Source organism: Sesamum indicum, linkage group LG9 (genome assembly GCF_026168435.1).
Source record: "Sesamum indicum cultivar Baizhima isolate 11 linkage group LG9, ASM2616843v1, whole genome shotgun sequence".
In the NCBI taxonomy this organism is placed as follows: domain Eukaryota; kingdom Viridiplantae; phylum Streptophyta; class Magnoliopsida; order Lamiales; family Pedaliaceae; genus Sesamum; species Sesamum indicum.
The window spans coordinates 26299272-26319280 of record NC_142665.1 but is presented as its reverse complement, the minus strand read 5'-3'; the positions used below and the strand labels follow the sequence as shown (position 1 = coordinate 26319280).

The 20009-nt window shown below is 38.3% G+C and overlaps 3 protein-coding genes and 1 pseudogene across 14 annotated transcripts; 2 read left to right on the top strand and 2 right to left on the bottom strand.

The window, feature by feature from the left end:
- The first annotated feature begins 173 nt into the window (after nt 1–173).
- LOC105177425 (sulfite oxidase) lies at nt 174–6470 on the top strand. 10 transcript variants are annotated; one of them, XM_088884887.1, is made up of 13 exons: nt 189–614; nt 1121–1236; nt 1325–1387; nt 1460–1646; nt 2059–2140; nt 2639–2757; nt 2852–2947; nt 3299–3409; nt 3485–3586; nt 4694–4741; nt 5424–5639; nt 5769–5885; nt 6317–6470. In XM_088884887.1, the coding sequence occupies exons 1-12, from the start codon at nt 540–542 to the stop codon at nt 5883–5885; spliced, it is 1332 nt and encodes a 443-aa protein (XP_088741013.1). In that variant the 5' UTR covers nt 189–539; the 3' UTR covers nt 6317–6470. The 10 variants fall into 10 exon arrangements, with proteins under 10 accessions (XP_088741016.1, XP_088741013.1, XP_088741012.1 ...); XM_088884886.1 differs by lacking the exon at nt 6317–6470 and adding an exon at nt 5985–6212; XM_088884888.1 differs by lacking the exon at nt 6317–6470 and having other exon boundaries at nt 198–614; nt 1460–1496; nt 1602–1646; nt 5769–6212.
- A 1701-nt stretch (nt 6471–8171) lies between these two features.
- On the top strand, nt 8172–10545 carry LOC105177514 (cytochrome P450 94B3 pseudogene; annotated as a pseudogene).
- Nucleotides 10546–10729: 184 nt separating this feature from the next.
- On the bottom strand, nt 10730–15854 carry LOC105177424 (P-loop containing nucleoside triphosphate hydrolases superfamily protein). 2 transcript variants are annotated; one of them, XM_088885263.1, is made up of 13 exons: nt 15501–15854; nt 14957–15095; nt 14426–14791; nt 13533–13768; nt 13215–13342; nt 13006–13124; nt 12837–12929; nt 12379–12480; nt 11970–12072; nt 11641–11724; nt 11467–11562; nt 11226–11344; nt 10730–11071 (listed from the first exon to the last, which is right to left on the bottom strand). In XM_088885263.1, the coding sequence occupies exons 1-13, from the start codon at nt 15806–15808 to the stop codon at nt 10970–10972; spliced, it is 1995 nt and encodes a 664-aa protein (XP_088741389.1). In that variant the 5' UTR covers nt 15809–15854; the 3' UTR covers nt 10730–10969. The 2 variants fall into 2 exon arrangements, with proteins under 2 accessions (XP_088741389.1, XP_011098879.1); XM_011100577.3 differs by having other exon boundaries at nt 11226–11353; nt 15501–15851.
- A 911-nt stretch (nt 15855–16765) lies between these two features.
- On the bottom strand, nt 16766–19847 carry LOC105177423 (SWI/SNF complex component SNF12 homolog). Of its 2 annotated transcripts, none has more exons than XM_011100575.3 (3): nt 19677–19847; nt 17637–19251; nt 16766–17191 (listed from the first exon to the last, which is right to left on the bottom strand). In XM_011100575.3, exons 2-3 carry the CDS (start codon nt 19184–19186, stop codon nt 17125–17127), a joined length of 1617 nt encoding a protein of 538 aa, XP_011098877.1. In that variant the 5' UTR covers nt 19187–19251; nt 19677–19847; the 3' UTR covers nt 16766–17124. The 2 variants fall into 2 exon arrangements, with proteins under 2 accessions (XP_011098877.1, XP_011098878.1); XM_011100576.3 differs by having other exon boundaries at nt 17637–19194.
- Nucleotides 19848–20009: the final 162 nt, after the last annotated feature.

Here is a 20009-nt window from a genome sequence, read left to right as displayed (position 1 = left end):
GATTGGTGTGTAGTTAAAGAAAAATAATTAAACTATTTCTGTGATTGATTTAATAAGATGACTTAGGTTAAAAAATAAAAATAGAAAAGATTTGCAAGTTGTAAATACCTGTACAACCATTTATGTTGGAGAGTGATGTAGATTCCAAAGTGTGGAGTTGGTTTGTCTCAGAGTTGGGATAGGGATGTGATAGAATGCTGAGCTAAGGCTTATGGTTATGGAATACACGCACAAATACAATAACAATTCTGTAATAGCCCATACGCCCACAGAAAATTGCATTGGCAGATAAAGACGGGCAGAGAGATATAAGTTATAGCCAAAAGGCTTAAGTACAAACTACCGTCACGGTAGGTTGAAAAGGAGTAGTTTCACAGCCGCCTTTATCACCGTTGATCTGATCAATCACACCCAAATTCTCTTGTTATTTAGCCTTGGCGTTAACTTTCACCATTCGAGGACACTCGGAGAGCACTGCCAGTCCCACCTGACCGACTCTCTATTATTCACATAGTGACGAGCGGAGTTGAGAGCTAAAAATGCCTGGACTGAGGGCGCCTTCTGATTATGCGCAAGAGCCTCCTCGCCACCCTGCTCTCGTAGTTAATTCCAAGGTTGATCGCTCATTCTTCGTACATAAACTCGGTCGTTTCGCTTTTCTGTTGATCTATGGAGTTGTATTGAGGAATATTCGTCCCATGTGCTGCTGTATTGCTATATGTATCTATTATAGTTATTTGTAGGAACACGATATTCTTATGCGTGGTATAGTATACAAGTTTCAATTCCCAATCTGATATCTTACAACTTTTATGTTCTTGTTATTTAGCTAGCTGAATCAGCCGCTGTTTCATTTTTGCCTCTTAATCCGTTTCTGCGTTGTGATTATGCCAAAACTGTTCTAAGGGGAGAAAATAAAATGAAAAAGTACACTGTAAGAGTGTACAAATTAATCTGAAAGAAAGGAAGCGAAACAACATAATTTAAGATGCTTGGTCAATCCGTTTTGTGATATCTGTTTTCAGTATATGTGGATGTAGTTTATATTTATCATTTTATCAATCTATACTGATAAATTGCACAGAAAGAAATTGTTCTATGATCCATATTTTTGGTCCAGGAACCTTTCAATGCTGAGCCACGCCGTTCAGATTTAGTTTCATCTTATGTGACACCAGTGGAGTTCTTCTATAAGAGGAATCATGGACCAATTCCAATAGTCGATGATGTAGACAAGTCTGATTCCTTCACTTTTCTATAACTACATATCTCTACATCTTAGTATTATTTGATTTTAGCTCACGCAATCTGTTTGGCTTACCAGATATAGTGTTTATATCACTGGCCTAATCGGAAATCCCAAACAGCTGTTCATGAAAGATATCTGGTGAGTGAATCATTCGCCCAACGGTTTCAAGTTTACTGTCCCCTGTGCCTTATCCTGTCTTATGAATAACAGGAAGCTTCCAAAATATACTGTTACTGCAACTTTACAGGTCTGTACGCGCTCTTTGGTTTTTCTTTTTACTGCATTTCGGTATCCTTTATCTGCCTTTATAGGTTGTCACTCAGTGATGATTACATGGAACCCCCCAGGACAGGCAAGGGCTATCTGCCTTTATATGGAGCTGTGGAAGTCGATCATAGTATGAAGTGTTTGTACCATGTTTCAGTAGAAAGTTAGTATATGAATAATTTACTTAGCTGTCGAATCAAAAGAATGTGTTCTCTCGAGTTGCATATATTGAAGCACACAAACGAAGTATGAGTTCTACAAATTGCTGATACTTTGCAGATGTCTGTATTTACACTGCCAATTGCTTTAGGTCAGAGTTTGAAGTTGTAAAAGTAAGGGTATGTTACATTTTTTAACCACAAAAGAAGTAATTGAGAGTCAACATTATCAATATTACTTTCAGGCTAATTGTCATGTTGCCATAGATTGGGTAAGCAGGTTTCCTCCTTGGCAGGTCCTGCTTCCACCCATGAATAGAATTATTAAGTGCATTACTTTCCTTCTCCGTTTGTATATGGATGATAGTTGATCCAAGTTCGCAGTGCGCTGGCAATAGGAGGACTGCCATGAGCAGAATTCGAAAGGTTAAAGGAGTTGGATGGGACGTTGCTGCAATAGGAAATGGTAAGGATTAATAATATTTGAGATTTTACAATTCTTTTAGGAGTTCAGTGAGAAGTGATTCACCTTAGAACTGTTGGAGAGCTATTGCTGCTTTTTTCAATTCTGAATTACTTACATGTCTTCTCTGCTTTATTAATAAGAATATTTGCTAGTGTAGCTATTACAAGCATAAATGCTTTTGATTATCTTGCATAAACATACATCTGCAATCCAGATTACGTGTACTTGATGTAGTTCGATGTGTTAAATTATTTTCGTAAGTTTGGATATGGCATGCAATCAGTTATAAGAAATGCTTTTTCTACAACTGTATCATATGATCCAACAGTTTTGACAGCAGAGGATATAATTAGAACGCAAAGTGTTAACGTAATCTGATCATTACTCATTTCTTCTGCTGATACTTTCTTTAGGACTGAGTATATAAAATGTGAGAAAAAGCTCCTTTGCAATTCCACTTTGTGTTTTGAATTATATCTTCATGCATGTCACCTGCAGCTATTTGGAGTGGGGCCAAATTGGCTGATGTTCTTGAACTTGTTGGAATTCCTAAGTGCTCGCATGCAACACCATCTGGAGGAAAACATGTTGAATTTGTAAGCATTGACAAGTGTAAGGTAATTACTTGTCCCTTTTGATCCTGATTGTGGAACTTTTCTCTTATCGCGCCAAGCAAGAATGTCACCTGACACCATCCCATTATAATTACAGGAAGAGAATGGAGGCCCCTACAAAGCATCAATTCCATTAAGTCAGGCAGCAAACCCTGAGGCTGATGTTTTACTGGCTTATGAGATGAATGGAGAGGTCTCTATACTCTTCTCTCTTTGTATCTGCTCTTTTCTTTTCTGGGTTGGGGTGGTCATGACACATTTCTTCGAAAAACCCGAGCAAGTTGAGAAGTAAAAAGACAGAAGACAACCTTTTGTGTAAAGGGTGTTGAAATATTTTTTTTATCTTAATCCATCAAATATCTTCAACAGAATAGCTGGTGCATCCTTGTGTTGGCAAATAACTTATTATCAAATTATTTCATGTTTGTATATTTCATTGAACTAACTTTATTCGCGTGTATACTGTCCTCTAGGTTCAAGGTAGCAGAATTTTGAAAATTTCCCTCCATTGATTTCACTATACAATATTTTTTTCCATGTAAAGACTCTTAACAGGGATCATGGATATCCATTGCGTGTCATTGTCCCTGGTGTTATTGGTGCTCGTTCTGTCAAATGGCTTGACTCGATCAACATTATAGCTGAGGAATGCCAGGTAAACAGTTGTCTATGCTTGTGCCTTTAAACAGTTACTGCACAGCTTTATGTAGCTTATATTGGTGTTCTGCAGGGATTTTTTATGCAAAAGGATTATAAAATGTTTCCACCTTCAGTCGATTGGGACAATATCAATTGGTCTACAAGGAGGCCACAAATGGATTTTCCAGTTCAGGTATTGCCCATTCTATTAATGACAATCAGGGGAAGCTGCATTGCAGTTTTTTGTAATGTTGTGTAATTTTGATAATAGTGTCTGGAATATAGATTTTAAATACTCCCATGCTACTTTAGACTGTATTTTCACGGATGATGTTCTGATTTTTTAGCTTTAAGATGGCAAGATTAGTCTTTGATTGCTGGCATTAGTGCACAGCCATAAAGGGGTGTGAATGAGTAGAGCTCAAATCAAGGTTATGAAAATTTTAGCATTCAACCTCAAGCTGATTTCAGAAATATCAAACTTGAGTTTGGGTCATTTACAGCCAAGCCTGAATTCGAAATACTCTCATGCTACTTTGACTGTATTTTCACAGCTGATGTTCTGATTTTTTAGCTTTAAGATGGCAAGATTAGTCTTTGATTACTGGCATTAATGCACAGCCATAAAGAGGTGTGAATGAGTAGAGCTCAAATCAAGGTTATGAAAATTTTAGCATTCAAGCTCAAGCTGATTTCATATCAGACTCGAGTTTGGATCATTTACTGCCAAGCCTGAATTCGAACTGACGTATATAAAATATTAAATATACTACTACATTGATGTGAATCATGCTTTTCTGATTTAGTTACAATAATTATCGTATAGTGATTATTATTAGTATTCTTTTCTTATGGATTATATGCTAAACAAAATATAATCATGTTTATTATGTTATAGAATTATTATATTAAAATATATTCTTATTATTAATGATTTAACTTTATTATCAAAATTTTCATAAAGAATACTAATATAATATTTTTACTACTATTACTGCTGTTACTGTTAATAATCTTATAGTACTATTTTGAAAAACTAAAAGAAGCTCACAGGTTGGCTATTGAACTTTTGAATGGTTATATTTAGTTTAAGCCAACAAGTCGAGTTGAAAATTTGAGCTTGAGTCGAACCTCAGTTCAACTGGTTCTCCAAGCACAAGAGCCAGGTTGGTTCATCAACACCCTAGTAACATGCAGTAACTGAATCTTGGAAACTTGTTGTCAGCCTAAGCAGATAATGTTTATTATTTATAGTCTGCTTCAAGATAATGATTATTGTTGAAATTTGTGCTGCTTGCAGTGTGCAATATGTTCTCTGGACGATGTAAACATGGTAAAGCCTGGAAAGGTCAGCAGGGTCTTAGTTTATATATCTTATCCTTATGCTGCTTGTGCAGTTAAATTAGATCTCTATGTTTCATTTTTTGTTTTCATTAACAAAACTCTACAGTCTCATGTTAACATTTATGCATTTACAGCAAGTTACTTGCTTCTGTCCATGCTTGTTTTAACTTTTGAGGCACTAAAGCTTTTCAAAAACTGATCACTTTAACACACTAATAGATGGTTATTGTCCAGCGGCTTCAGAATACTGTTTTGGTGAAACATCCCTTCTATTTTTTGGGATTCACTCAAAATTCAACTGAATGCTCAAAGGAGTAGAATCAGACCATTTCGATGACCACTGCATTTTAGAGATCACTCCATAAGCATTTGAACTGAACAAGTGATGAAACTATTTCAGTTGCTCTATGGCTTGTACCATATCTGGTCTATTTGTGAGGCACTCAAAATGCTTTATTACGATGGATATTCTTGATAGCCAAATGAAGGACTTAGACAATCTGGGATTCTGATGTAGTTGTAAAAGACACATTTGATGTTTTCTTGTTTACATGTGGCTTCAATACGAATGTAGTTCTAAGTGTGAATCTTTGTTGCTTCTCTCTCTTTATAGGTGATTTGCTTGATTTGGACGCGACTTCCTTAGCATTAAATCACTGTAACATAAACTGTTTGTCAATTGTCAGATAACTATCAAGGGTTATGCAGTGTCAGGAGGGGGTCGTGGCATAGAGAGACTAGATGTCTCGATTGATGGTGGCAAAACTTGGGTGGAAGCCTCCAAATTGCAGAAACCTGGCATCCCATACATTTCTGATTCTGAAAGTAGTGATAAATGGGCATGGGTGCTATTTGAGGCTGAAGCTGACATCCGTCAGAGCACTGAGATAGTTGCCAAAGCAGTACGATACATATTATTTTTACACTCTTATTGTTATGTTTCAGTTCGTATATAAGTTGGGTGTCCTCTCCATATGCAGAAATATGCTTCTAGTTCTGCACTAACTCGGTATTTGTTCAATTACTTCCAGGTGGATATAGCCGGTAATGTCCAACCTGAAAATGTAGAAGTCATTTGGAACTTGAGGGGGATACTTAACACCTCATGGCATCGGGTTCATGTTCGCATAGGCCACTCAAATCTATAGGTAAAGCAAGGAGTTGCTCAGAAACATCCCATTCTGCATGATCAATAATCAAGTTTGATCTACTAGTGTTGTAAATGCCCAGAAACAATTTAACTGCAGAGAGATGTGGCTGGAGCTGTTTATGGAAAATAAAATTGGCCAAGAGATTGCGTTCTTTCTTCACTGTGGCTTTTAACTCTTTGCCATTTGATCTGCTTTCCCCGCTGACACTTTTCGACTGCAAATCGAAGAAATAATGTTTTGTCTCCTTATCTCCTTACTCGTGTAAGGACAATTGTGTCAGGAGTATGTGGTTTTAAGTGCCCTGATTTTGTTCCTTTTCTTTAACTACTTTGTCTTTTTACAGTACATTATAATATCTCGTTACCATGTTCTATGGTTCCAGTGTTCCGCGGCCAAAAACAAGTTCTAATGAGACGATGCTATTGTAGGGCGGAGAAAGCTTGGCATGGGGATAGAAACTTTTATTGCATCTTGGATTTATGTGTTTTGAACGAGTACGTTTTAACATTTTGCTATTTCTGTACGCCCCTGTGAACTTTACATCTCGTCTCAATTTCTTAAATTGGCATAAGTTTGTCTTCATGTGAAAGATGTCATATAAGATTCTGAAATATCCATATATATAGAAAAATACTTTGAAAGATTGTCCATATATTTGGGGACCCAAGTCCCAACCTCAAGCGGTAGCTGCACTCAAGAGTAAATTACAAAATGCGGCACCAACTTGACGTTAATCTTTTCATGTCTTCTGTCCCTCCAAAAGTCACGTGTCTATATTTGAAAACGATAAGATTGATGGCGAGGCTTGGAATCTTTCCGACCGCCCTAGACGATAGATCATTGCCTAATTATTGCCTTTGTCTCCTCATTCATTGTAACCAGTATGGCAGTAGACATACTGAAGGAAGAAGGCTTCTAGAGAACACCTTCTTTTGTCCTTACTGTACTTTGGTGTTTGTTTTTTGTTAATTATTTATTTCTGACAAAATCGCTTGTCCCTTGTATTGGCTATCTGTCCACCGTTGTTTTGGTCTTTATTCATTAATCCAATTTGTTACGTAATTATTTAGCAATTTTACGATTTTGGATGCTTGTGGCACATGCTCCCCTAGTATTTCATAATTAATCATCTAGAATATGTATTATGTATGAACGACTATATGTGTCCCTTAGAGCCGCATCTCAAGCTTTAAATGTAAAAACAATGACAATCCAGCACGCCAATGTTTGCCGTTCCTTGAGCAAACATAGTTGACTTGGCGCTAATCATACCCATATTCAAATCTGATGTATTAGAATATACATGTATACGTCTAGCTTTGCCCTACATAACATTTTATTTATTCTTTTCCTTTATTTTGTATTAACTGTTCTGCAAAACACATATTAAAGGGTGGTCACATTAAGTTTGGATTCTCATTTCTACGAGTCAACAATTATCTACGAAAAAACATATTTTTCAAGAATGCACGTCTCAAAAGTATTATATCAATCTGCTGGAGGAAAAATAAAATAATATCACTCTACTAGTTGGAGCTTTGCAAGGGCACGGCAGACTTGAAGAAATTCCACGTACCCAACTCCCAATTTTTACATTTCATCCTTCTTGCAAGGAAAAATGGTTTAACGGGAATTGTATCGTAACAATTCTCAATTCAATTGTAATCGTTAATTTAACCGAATCGCAGAATTACTACTTGATCTGAAGAAAATATACGTCTCATATCAATAGTGCACCAGGTACAACGTAATTTCTCCCAAGATAAGACGATTGCAGTTCTTTTAATTTTAGCAATATACCGAAAAATACCTTGATCAAACACTCAAAAGCTCGTTATCGAAACAAGAAACTCAAATTTAAAATTTGAGAGAAAGATATAGGCCGAGTGAGAGAAAGCACCCGAGAAAGTGAGGTAGAGGGAAAGTGTGAATTGTTGTGTTCTAAAATGAGGAATTGCTGACTTTATATACATAACCATTCCTCACACTTAATTGAAGAAATTGAAAGCACCCATAATGGCCTTCAATTTTCAAATAAAACATCCAGCCACTAACGGCTACACAATGAAGAATAGTTATCAATTCAGATTAAAACATGAAACAAAATCATTAAGAATCTGATTTTGATTAAAAAAAAAAAAGTTATTTGGATTTTGAAATAGAATGTCGAATTGGTTAAAAAGAAAATCCAAATATTTTGCTTGCAATAAAGAAAAAAAAAAAAAAAAAACCCTTCTCTCCTTTCCTTATATGTAAATTTCTTTATTAAAATTACAACAGAGTCGCACCCGTTTCTTTCTGCATTCGAGAGAGAGAGAGAGAGCTGCGGCGGCGTGGGTGTGAAAGAAGTACAATATAATGCCATAATTGAGTGGTACTGAAATATGAAGATAAGAGGAAGGTGGATGTGACTTCCCATAACCACGTGCTCCATTATGCTGAATTGAGTTTCCTTTCCTCCACTCCATTGAACCATATATCATTTCTTTTTCCTAATCCAAGTGTGAATGAGATTATAGGATTGATTGATTCCTGAATAATTAGTCATATTTGATGCGATTGGTCCCAGTTTCTGACTACTCACCGGCTTATCGCACACAGACGAAACTACGCAATAACTTCTCCTTCCCAGTACGTTCAACTTGCAAAAGATTCACATACATATATCAGGGTCTTATATGTCTCTCCCAATCCAAATTTGTTTATCACATTCAAGAAAACAATGAGCACATTGTTCATGTCTATCCCTTTATCGCTTCCCTTCTTGTCCTTGCTTCTGCTTCTCTTCTCATTCTTCATTCAACGGAAATTCCGGCAAGCCCCGAAAGTGGTGAATCCGGGCCCTACTTCATATCCAGTAATTGGATGTTTGGTTGCTTTCTACAAGAACCGCCGCCGTCTGTTAGACTGGTACACGGACATGCTATCCCTGTCGCCGACCCAGACGATCATTATCTCCAGATTCGGTGCTCGGCGGACCATTGTAACAGCCAACCCACAAAACGTAGAGTACATGCTGAAGACAAACTTCGCCAACTTCCCTAAAGGAAAGCCCTTCACAGAAATTCTTGGAGATTTTCTAGGCAATGGAATATTCAATGCGGATGGCGATCTATGGTACACCCAGCGCAAGTCAGTCACCCACCTGTTCACGACCACGTCCTTGCGAGACTATATAGAGAATGTGCTCAAGGAAGACGTGGAGAAGAAACTGCTGCCGCTGTTGGAATCAGCTGCGGAGGAGGCGGAGCGTAAATCGCTGGACTTGCAAGATCTATTGAGAAGGCTTGCATTTGACTTGGTGTGCAAATTCTCATTAGGGTACGATCCTTGTTGCTTGGACTACCATTCTTTGGATACGCCGCACCCCGTTCTAGAAGCATTTGATGTGGCCTCAGAAATGTGTGCAAGAAGAGGCGCTGCTCCATTGTCAACCATGTGGAGGGTTAAGAGGTTTTTCGATATTGGATCAGAGAGAAGACTTAGAGAAGCCGTCAGCAGAATCCATTTATTCATGAATGAAGTAATTGGTGAAAAGAAGAGAAAACTTGCCAATGCTTGCTCCAACACCGGATTAATTGATCAATCATCAACCGAGTCTCATGATCTCCTATCGAAAATATTGTTGGATGGGAAAGGAGAGGAGGTTGTCAGGGATATAATGATAAGCTTCATTATGGCTGGCCGGGATACGACATCGGCTGCCATGACTTGGCTTTTCTTTTTGCTTTCATGCCATCCTGATGTAGAAAATGATGTTGTGAGGGAACTAAGGCTTGTTGAAAATGATGAAGAATTGTCCAAGTACGAGTCCTTGAAAGAATTGAGGTTGTTAAAGGCTTGCATTTGTGAGTCCATGAGGCTATTCCCGCCGGTTGCATGGGACTCCAAGCATGCCATAACTGATGATTTCTTGCCAGACGGCACCCAGGTCCGGACTGGAGACCGGGTGACTTATTTCCCATATGGCATGGGGAGGATGGAGGAATTGTGGGGACAGGATCGGTTAGAGTTCAAACCGGAGAGATGGATTTCCAAGCTGGAAGAAGGGAGAATTAAGGCCTTAAAGAATGTGGGGCCTTACAAGTTTCCTGTTTTTCAAGCCGGTCCAAGAGTGTGCCTAGGCAGAGAAATGGCTTTCATTCAAATGAAGTACGTAGTGGCTGCAATCCTGAAGCGGTTCAGAATCAGACCGGTGACTCCGGGCCACCCGGTATTTGTGGCGCTACTCACGGCCCACATGGCAGGAGGATTTAAGGTACTTGTCCGACGAAGACAATAATGACATGCAAAGCGTAGAGATATTCAGAGACGTAAAAGGAATTTTACTAGGTTTATACTGGTGAAACTAGATGAGGAATTTTGGAGAAGAGTTGATGCGTTGTGGAAGAGGTCTGATGGGGCTGGAATTCTTAGGTGGGAACAAGTATGAAGGAGGAGCAGTTGAAGTCGAGCCCAATTATTTGCCAATAAAATCCGAACCTGACAGGTGGTTATGCGGTATTAAAGTACATCGCATGCATATATTATTTTATTATAATATACATATGGGGGTATGCCATATTGACACATGCATTTCATTTTGTGATAATACTTCATTCATAAGATATGTACCTACATGTCTCCAATATATAAAAGGCAATTCATTTTATATATATACATATACTTGAGTAGTTTGTTACAGGCTACAATGCTGATGCAATACTATTAATATCCTTCTGAATTTAGAGATTTCAAAAATGTGATTAAGGAACTCTAATTCAGATTTAAAATTTGGTCATAGTTAAATAAATTATATTTATTATGTATTTAATGTATAATTTTTTCTTTTAAAAAAAAAAGAAAAGAAAAAACAAATTATATTAATAATAAGAAAACATAGATATCTCAAAACTCAAACAACCTAGCTCGGGGTCTTAACATTTGAGGCTCATGGAACTCAAGTGGTTCAATAGCTTCTAATTAGGTACAGGAGATGTTATTTATTTAGTATCTCTAATGAATAGTCGAATTTGGGTGTCAATGATCACACAAGAATAATTTGCAACAGATTAAGTAATTCAATTTCAGATTGATGGTAGCTACAATGACAAGCTACCGAATTGCTCGTTCCACTTCTCATACGTGCCAAGTTCATTGAGTGAGACTGAAGGCCTCACCTCCTGTAATGCTTTCTCAAAGTCCTGAACATGATGAAGAGCAAAGTCAGCTACAGAAATTAACAAACTTCATTTGTTATACTGCATGTGAAAAGCGAAGCTAACTGAAACGCAGTTTCAGACTCCATCGTCCGGGCTTATTCCTACCATTTTCTTTCACCCATGACAGATCCATTACCTGAAGATTAACAGGTCTCATATCCTCCTTTTTGAGCTTTGTAATTTCAATACCCTGTTTTAGAGCCTCTCTTAATGGGCCCATTGAAGCATCTTTCACCAAATTCTTCATATCAGATCCTGAGTACCCTAAAATAAGCACAAATTGGAATTTATAATAATATGGAAAAGGGAAAACATTAAGGGCTTATAAACTGCGAAAAAAACTGGTTGTTTAGATAATTAATGCTTTAAGCAGCTACCTTCAGTTAATTTGCAAATAGTATTTGTGTCTTCATTTGAAAGGTTAAACAATCCATCTTTCTCCAGCAGGTTCTTTATGATCCAGGCTCTTGCTTCTACATATTAAATTTTGAAGGATTATCATTAAAGCAATAGAACAATCATTGGCTTAAACAGATTATTCCAACTTGGACCTGAAGTTGGGAGCGGAATATATAATCTCTTTGTGAGTCGCCTCCTTGCAGCCTCGTCAAGTTCTTGCGGTCTATTGGTTGCACCTGTTTCAGGCAACATATAGTCAAACATCCTGCTCGAATTTGTACTGAAATGCAGAGTCTGGAAAGAAGTTTTGTCTGTGATCAGCAGAGTTCAAGCATTCAACAGAGTATAATGTATATATAAGAGTTCTGAATCTGAAACCAAGTGCAACCTCAGATTTTTTTGTTTATTTTATTTTTTTAATGCTGGGTCTCATTAGATTACTTGGTTAAAATTCAGAAACTAATTCTGCTTTTGCTGTAACCTATTAATAGAATTTGCTCGTTTCCACTGTCAAAGCCTTCCATCTCAATGAGGAATTGTGTCTTCAGTCGCCTACTGGATTCATGTTCACCTTCCGACTTGCGCTGCAACAAATATTGAATTGCTTAGTTGTTTCTCATATTGCAAGTGGTAATTTGTTAGGACAAAACTCTATGGAGAGTATAGGTCTTGTGGCACAATCATGATAAGGGACTGCTTGCAAAGTGGATGAAGATAGTGAGTGTTCAAGGAGTGGGCTATGCTCTATAAGTTCCAGCCAATGTAGAAACATCAAAGGTGGAGAAAATTGGAGAAAACCAAAACATGCGCAACATTTAAGGTGAGAGATAACTGGGGAAAACCAAAACATGCACAGGCTTAATTCGTTACCAGAATAATCAACTATTTACCTGAGACAGAAGAGAGTCGATTTCATCCACAAATATTACTGCAGGTTGACGACAGCTAGCAACACCAAAAAGGGCTCTCACAAGCTTTTCACCCTCACCTATCTGCAACAATCAATCAGAATCTGATGATTAGAACAAATCAAACTTATAGATTGACCCTTCTATGTGGATAGTAACAACCCGATAAATAGTGTGGTAGTGTCGACTATGTATATCTATATATCAAGCAACATAAAAGAAAGAATTCACATGTTGCGTCTTTTGAAATTGCACTGATTGCTGATATAAGAGCATAACCATCGATGATTTAGGCACACATCAGTTCACTAATATATTATATATTTAAGTAAGATTCACTTATAGCATAGTAAGAGCAATAATAGTTGACATTTTAAAACAAAGGACATATCAAATCTCTCTATGACATTTCATTGCAGAGGTTCGGCAGAAATGCATACCCATTTGCTTGTCAATGAACTCGCTGATATGTAGAAAAAGGTTGCTTTAGCCTCTCCAGCTATTGCTTTTCCTATCATAGTTTTACCAGTTCCCTGGGGCAAGGAAGAAACAGAAATAAGCAGAGCACATCTAGAATCTAATTGCTTGGGGCCTGTACCAAATACTTACAGGTGGTCCAAAAAGGAGAAGACCACGACCTGGAGAACGGCAACCTTTGAATATGTCAGGCCGCAGCAAAGGCCATATTACCATTTCAGTCACGCACTTTTTTGCATGTTCCAAACCAGCTAACAGTATTAAGATAAAACACAAAAAGTGAGATCGGCTACAGGACATAAATCTTATCTAACAAAATGGAAATCTTGACAGTGGCCTACCAATATCATCCCAGCGGACATTGGGATCCCTGTCCATTATCTCATTGCTGACATGCTCGATAAGCCGAGGTTCTAAATTTCTCAACTTCTCAGGAAGCTCGCCATCAGGGCCACATAGCAACTCCAAACTACATTACATATGATACTTCAAATATTTGCATGCAGAGTACTTAAGAAGCAATAAACATTTCCCTTTAGTAAGGGAAAAGAGAGAACATTCTCAAAAAAGTAGAAAAACTAAGTCTATTACTACAGTATCTAGAAACACAGGTAACATTAACCAAGGTGAAGAAAAATCCAAAGCGAAATGACATATACCATCTTTTTGTTGAGTCATCTATTGCATCTTCGCCCTTCCCAGCAATGCGTGAAGTCACATTGCCTGTACTACTTCCATTTGATCTGATGGGAGGAACAAAATTACCTCTAACACCGCGACGAGAAAAACCATAAGATCTGGCTCCATAACCCCTGTGGGTTATGGCATCACTTTGTGGTGAGACAGATGGACTTGGTGATCCAGTTAAACCTCGCTTTTGCCTAGCCTCCATTTCCTGGGGATGATGGACCAAAATATGCTAATTGCATGTAATCATAGAGAAAGGTCTAAAAAACTTACTTTTACATGGGAATTAACTTTAGATAAATATGTAAAGCTTTTGAAGCAACAAGTTTTTGTCTCACTCCTGGTATACGTTTCTTACTTACACAGCTTTTTTCTTTCTCTTACATTGCGCTTAAAAGAGAATAAAAGAAATACGCCTTCACTTCTACTTCCACCGAGTAAGAACAGCCGAAATGCAAACATATTGCTAACCCTCTACTTGATGCATATGTAATTTGGACCACAGAAGGTGAGCATTGATAGAACTAACATTATTGGTATCAGATATTATTGGTACTTATAAGATGGTCCGAAGTTATTTATGAGGGTATCTGCTGTATGTTCCTAGTAGCAGACTCCAAGAGTTGCCTGAAAATTCTGACAAAAATACTGATACTTTGGCTATTATATTTAACAGCGATCTTCTTGAAAGTGCACGGTATAATTGGCTTGATAACTACCACACAAAATACTGTCTTCTGCCAAAAAATAGAATAAATAATGAGCAGGACAGAGCTAACCACTGTTTAAGACATCAAGAGTAACCACAGAAAGAATCAGTCAGATCTTCAGCATGGTAGTTCCTTTAGGAGAATGAAGTGCCTACCAGTTTTGTTCTTGCAGTAACAAATCCGCTGCTGGGAGCACCGAGGTCAGCTTCTTCACTGGCTGATGGGGATTTTACATTTTCATTTCTAGGGCTTATAGTTTCTCTGTGCAACCGTTTTGTTTTAAAACTAATCCAAGGAGCTGCTTCCTCCTCATCTGCCTTAGTAATGGTAGACATAGAATGATTATGGGGATAGTTCTGACTTGAATATTTTTTTTCGATGATGACATTATCCTCTGATATCTTATCTTTCTTGGAGCTGCGATCATTTTCCCTAGAACCATTTCCATACAAGGAAGTCAGATTTGACTGTACGAGAGTCTTTGAGGTCTTCAAATTGTCCCGCTTTTCAAGTTGCTTTCTCTGACAAAAATGGTAAAATCAGATTTTCATGAGAGCATGTAATTACTAATAACCGTTCTATAGCTCACAAAAGAAGCAAATGAAAGAGAGTGGGCAAACACAAGCCAGATGTCAGTTAAGGAGTCAGCAAGGGAGCAAGAATAATATAAAATGCTGTGGTGTTACCAATCCATGTGTAGTTCTTTCATAGCACTGCTGAAAAAGGGCGTGAAAATACTTGGATTGTTTAATCTTCTGCATGTCAATATCACCTCTCTTTCTCAATATGCAGCCTGGATCTTTGCCTGCTTGTGCGAATGCTTGGCTAAAGTGTAAGAGAATGCAAATTAGAATTGGTTTTCATTTATTTCACTTTCCTATACACTTTCATGTACTAAATCTATGTAGCCGAACGGTGCATAAAGAAACAGAAAATGTAACAGAAACTAATTGTATAAACAATTTAAACGAACCCTAACCACCAAAATCCAAAAAATCTCTCCATTCAATAACATCTTGAACCTATATTGCCAATTTATTTTACACAACGAAATAACAAACGTTGTAGACCACTGTCCGCATTCCAAAATGCACAAGTGATAGGCAAAACAGAAAGCCCACTTAAGTTGAGTAGTAAACAAAACAAAATCTAAGTTATTCTTCAGATAAGCTAAAAGGATTCTTACTTCTAGTTACATTAGCTCGACTAAATATGAAGAGCAGGCCATACCGATCAGAATCAGGAATCAAGGAGCGCCGAGCCATGCCGAGCTTGGAGACGGCCTCGCCGCGTATAGGGCGGATAAAGGCCTCATCTACAGCGGAGCAGGAGCGAGAATCCAGGAAGCCGAGGAGCGCGAGGGATAGCACTTGCGCGGAGCCGTAATCTCCCTTCTCCAGAGCAGCATCTGCACCAAATAGCAGAGATTGAAGGCGCTTGAGGTTTTGGTCCACTTCTTTTCTCCAACACACCTCCGATTCGGCATCGACCGTGGGCTTTGAAGTCGAGAATGCAGCGGTCGCCTCCTTTCCCGCCATCCTCAGGCTGCCGCTTTGTCGAGAAATTCATAAGCATGTGGCGATAAATATTAGCAATGTAGCGCGCATCTTTGGGCTGAATGCTGCTTAGTTCATTTTTCTAATGGGCCAACTTCAATAAGCCCTGAAAGAAAAGCTTCTCTCTTATTTATTTAAATTTCTTAATATCAATAAACTTCTCTCTTATTTATCGTATTACATCTATACAATTCATTTAAGTAAGAGACCCTCAACTAACCACATCCACATCCATGCAAAAATATGAATGGCTTCAAATGTCCTTAATATACTTATTTTTCTTTTTATAAAATTGATTCATTTTATTAATTGTTTATTTTACTTTTTTTTTAATAAGAAGATTAATTATGCACGCACCAAGTGTGCTTCTGTGTCCAAGTATGAAATAATATCTCTCCATCAGGATCCATTCATAATAATATTCAATTAAAAATTTCATTCAATGTTATATTATAAATTACAACTGTATTCGTGATCTCCAAACTTGAATTTTTATCACTCCAACCTTCTCTTGAAAGACCGGGAAGTTCTGGTAGAGGTATGAAATGGAAAGAACCCACTTTCGCCGTTTCTTTACTTGAGATTTCGGTAGAATGTCAATTAGCTAGCTGCTCGGCATATTCATTTATCAATTTTGAGGTTCCAAGACCCATAGCATCAGTGCTGAGATAACTCACAAAATCCTGTAATATCAAGACCTGAAGATCTTTCTTAACAGTTACGCAGTATTCAGATATGCTGGTCCTATCACGTCAAATTCACCAAACTTTCTTCACATTAGATCCGCATCCCAGGAAAGAACTATGATTCCTTCACCATTTTTGTGTTTTCTTCAACTCTAATCAACTTTCTCATCGAGTTCTCCACAACAGGAAGCAGTTAAAAAGAATACAACGCAAACAAGGTTTATAGCCCATTGGGAAGCTTGTAAAAAGTATCTCGACTGAAAAAAGATTAGCATTTAGAGACGATAATTGCAATGTTTCTATCTAGTCTGATTTTACACATTCTACCATGTATAAGTACAACATTGCAGCACTACAACTATAGCAGTTAATGGGGCCTTACGCAATAATCAATTTACATTGCCATATCTGTCCAGCCAAGAACATGAAGTTGACAACATGCTGAACCAGCAAGAAATTCAATTCCACACTTCTACAAGGATGTATTGTTTTCTTCCTTTGATGCTTGTGATGGCAAATTGCATCACTCGTACCATGTGTACACAGGCAATGAAGAATAAAGCCAAAACAATTACCCTCCTAGTCATTACAAGTTGTGCCACTCCTGCCGATTCATGTGTTGCCAGGGGCATCTCCGGGCAGCTTTCGGTTAAGGTAGCGAATAACAGCATCTTCAACCCTGTCAAGTCAATGAGGCATTTCAACGACTTTTGACTTCTCCTAAATTACAAGCAAATACATGCAACCCTGCAGAACCTGACAATATCGCTTGTACACGAAATACAGAAAACAGGCTCACAAATTTGTCTCTGTACAGTTTGAGTTAACTCACGTTGAACATACTTGGGAAACAAACAGGAAAAGACCATGAGTGAGATACCCATTATAGGGTTACAACAACATTCCCATCATCTATTTGTCAAACAATCTATAATGATAAAGGTTCTTCCATAATATTAATTGCATACAAACTGATTTTGGTGTTAACTGATTCCAAGTCTGGGATTCAAGTTTTACAACACTTCATGACAAGCTTTCCACATCCATTCATGGGGTTAAGAAAATGAAATACCATGAAAACAAAGCTAAAATGTTTAATGAATTTGTACAAATATAAACCATACCAGGGTTGGTTGAAGAAATCTGAATGGCGTTCTTTTTCTGCATTGCGACTTGCTTCCCCAGAAACAAGCTTCAGATCCTTATTTTGAGAATCTATCAGGGCATTGATAAACTCTATGGGTGACTGACTAAATCCAAGAAAGAATGCCCTTCTCCGCCGGTGCTCGTGGATCTTTCTTATTGCTGCACAAATTGCTTCATCACAGGCATCAATCTCTTTGGTCTTTTCAGTATTGGCCAACAAAGCATTCAATTCCCTCTGTATAGGGAAGGGTACATCAACTAATACATCATAGCATGCAGTTCCAACAGGACTATTTCCTGAGAGTTTGATCCTGTGTTCTAAATGTATGGGCTGAGGAGGAAAGAGGTGGGGTGTAATTTTTTGTGTAACTGCTGTGAACTTGATCTTGCCTTCCCCAAATACTTTTTGAAGCGGTAGATCACAGTTGAAAGAAGATGGGTCATCTGGACACTGCAACTTTCGAGCCTTGACATAATGCCATACTGCCGCAATGATTCTTGGTCGAGTATCAACCTCAATGCCTAAAAGCTCCGTTAAAGCTGCAGAAAGCTTATATTTCTCAGGCATATAGTTCATTTCTAATCTTATGCTAGCAGTAAATTCTTGTTCCCCTTTCCTTTTGACCTCAAAGCCTTCATGAGGAGCAGGTGATCTAGCACTATCCCATATAATCAAATGGTTATCAGGATATAATTTCTGGTCCAGAGTGATTGTGACTCTCTTGAAAAATGAAGAGAACTTTGGATATGAAGAGCTCGGATTCTGCATCATGGCAGCCTGGTCAGGATCCACTCCCTCCTCCAAGATCCTCCCTACAATTCTAAGAGTCCATGTAGGCGGCTCCGCATTTGGTTTCTTAGGAATGGTGCGTATCTGATTCGCAAAAGTGTTAAAAACATAAATGCGGAGCGTTTTTTGTATATAGGTTGGTGTCTTTAGAGCCTCCTGGATATCAATTTTCTTCCTTGTCAAAGCAGCATCCACTCGAGACTCGAACTCAAGAAGCTGAGTATAGAGAGCAGACTCAGGCAAAATAGCTGCAACTCTTTCCTGCAACTGTTTCTCAGGAAGTTTCTGCTTTTTCCTCCGAGCAGCAGCTGATGCGTCCATTGTCCTCAATGGAGAGGCTGTGGTGGAAGGTGAGAAGCTTGGCGGATGTACAGGTGGTTTTTGTGGAAACCTTTTGGCACTGGCACTTCCAGCACCTGAAACAGAGGGAGATTGTGAACCCAAATTCGCAATGCCCCCAGAATGACCCTGATTGAATGGAAGGCCCTGAGCAGCTTGCCACTGGGCTTGAATTTGTGCATGGGCTGCAAACATTCGAGCTCGGGCGTGAGCTTGAGCCTGAGCCTCAGCCTTTGATTGAGCCTGGGCGAGGGCCTGCATCTGAGCTTCAGAAAGCTGAAGCTGTCCCGGAAATCCAGATCCCAGTTGTTGCTGCGCAGATGGATTCACGGGCAAAGAATTTCCGAAAGGGGATGAAGCCCCAATATTCTTTTGAGGGTTGTTGTTATTAGCAGACATTGTTACATCTACGAGCAAAAGATATAACTGAGTGAATCCATAGTTTACACTAGGATTTCCAGAACCTGGATTTCAAGATTTAGAACTTAAAGGAACCATTTATCACATATAAGAGCTTTACAACAAACAATTGCATTAAGTGCACCCGGAAAAAGTAATTTTCAGACAAATTGAGCTGAGCTGCTCGGATTAAACTTCATCAAATAACAAGAATTAATCCACAAAAAAAAAAAAAGCAAAATAAGGTGGCTTTACGAAAACCCTAAACCCCAACCAAACTCAGAACCAATTACACACTTAATCCGAAAAATAGGCATATGAAAAATTGATACTATCTGGATCATGAGAAAGTACATTCCTGAAATCTAAGCAGCACATACCAGTACGATACAACAAAATTTAGCTGATATTACAAATAGAGATCTCAAACATATACGATTCTGCATTTATATGATGAAGAAACTTGGGTTAGAACTGTGACATATCTTACTCGGGAATTAGGAAGCAGACTCTTTACTGGCTGAGCTTGCTGAACGTTTATTTGCTTTTCCGTCGTCCGTTCTGTCGCACGGCGAGTCAACTCAACGACCTGGGGATACTGAATTCTCTCAGTTTTCTCACCCCCGTTGTATTCTCATTAGGTGTGCCTTCAATGTGAATGTGCCCAAAAATAAAACTTTTAATTGTTTGATGGGCCGACTTTATTTGGGCATGAAAGCAGAACCGATCCAGTTATCCTCTTGCCCAAATATAAGCAGGAGAACTGTGGGCTGGGACATGAGCGCCCCAAATCCGTTTTTCAAATTCAATATGTAGTACATCA

Bases quoted from the DNA above. Each gene is read 5' to 3' on its own strand.
- LOC105177425 (XM_088884887.1), top strand. From the start codon at position 540: ATGCCTGGACTGAGGGCGCCTTCTGATTATGCGCAAGAGCCTCCTCGC. The intron at 2,141-2,638 runs GTAAGGATTAAT...TGTCACCTGCAG, and splicing joins CGTTGCTGCAATAGGAAATG to CTATTTGGAGTGGGGCCAAA. The intron at 5,640-5,768 runs GTACGATACATA...AATTACTTCCAG, and splicing joins CTGAGATAGTTGCCAAAGCA to GTGGATATAGCCGGTAATGT.
- LOC105177424 (XM_011100577.3), bottom strand. From the start codon at position 15,808: ATGGCGGGAAAGGAGGCGACCGCTGCATTCTCGACTTCAAAGCCCACG. The intron at 12,073-12,378 runs GTAAATAGTTGA...TATTTGTTGCAG, and splicing joins TCGACTCTCTTCTGTCTCAG to CGCAAGTCGGAAGGTGAACA. The intron at 11,563-11,640 runs GTCCAAGTTGGA...TTTAATATGTAG, and splicing joins TATTCCGCTCCCAACTTCAG to AAGCAAGAGCCTGGATCATA.
- LOC105177423 (XM_011100575.3), bottom strand. From the start codon at position 19,186: ATGTCTGCTAATAACAACAACCCTCAAAAGAATATTGGGGCTTCATCC. The intron at 17,192-17,636 runs GTATGGTTTATA...TTGACTTGACAG, and splicing joins GATTTCTTCAACCAACCCTG to GGTTGAAGATGCTGTTATTC.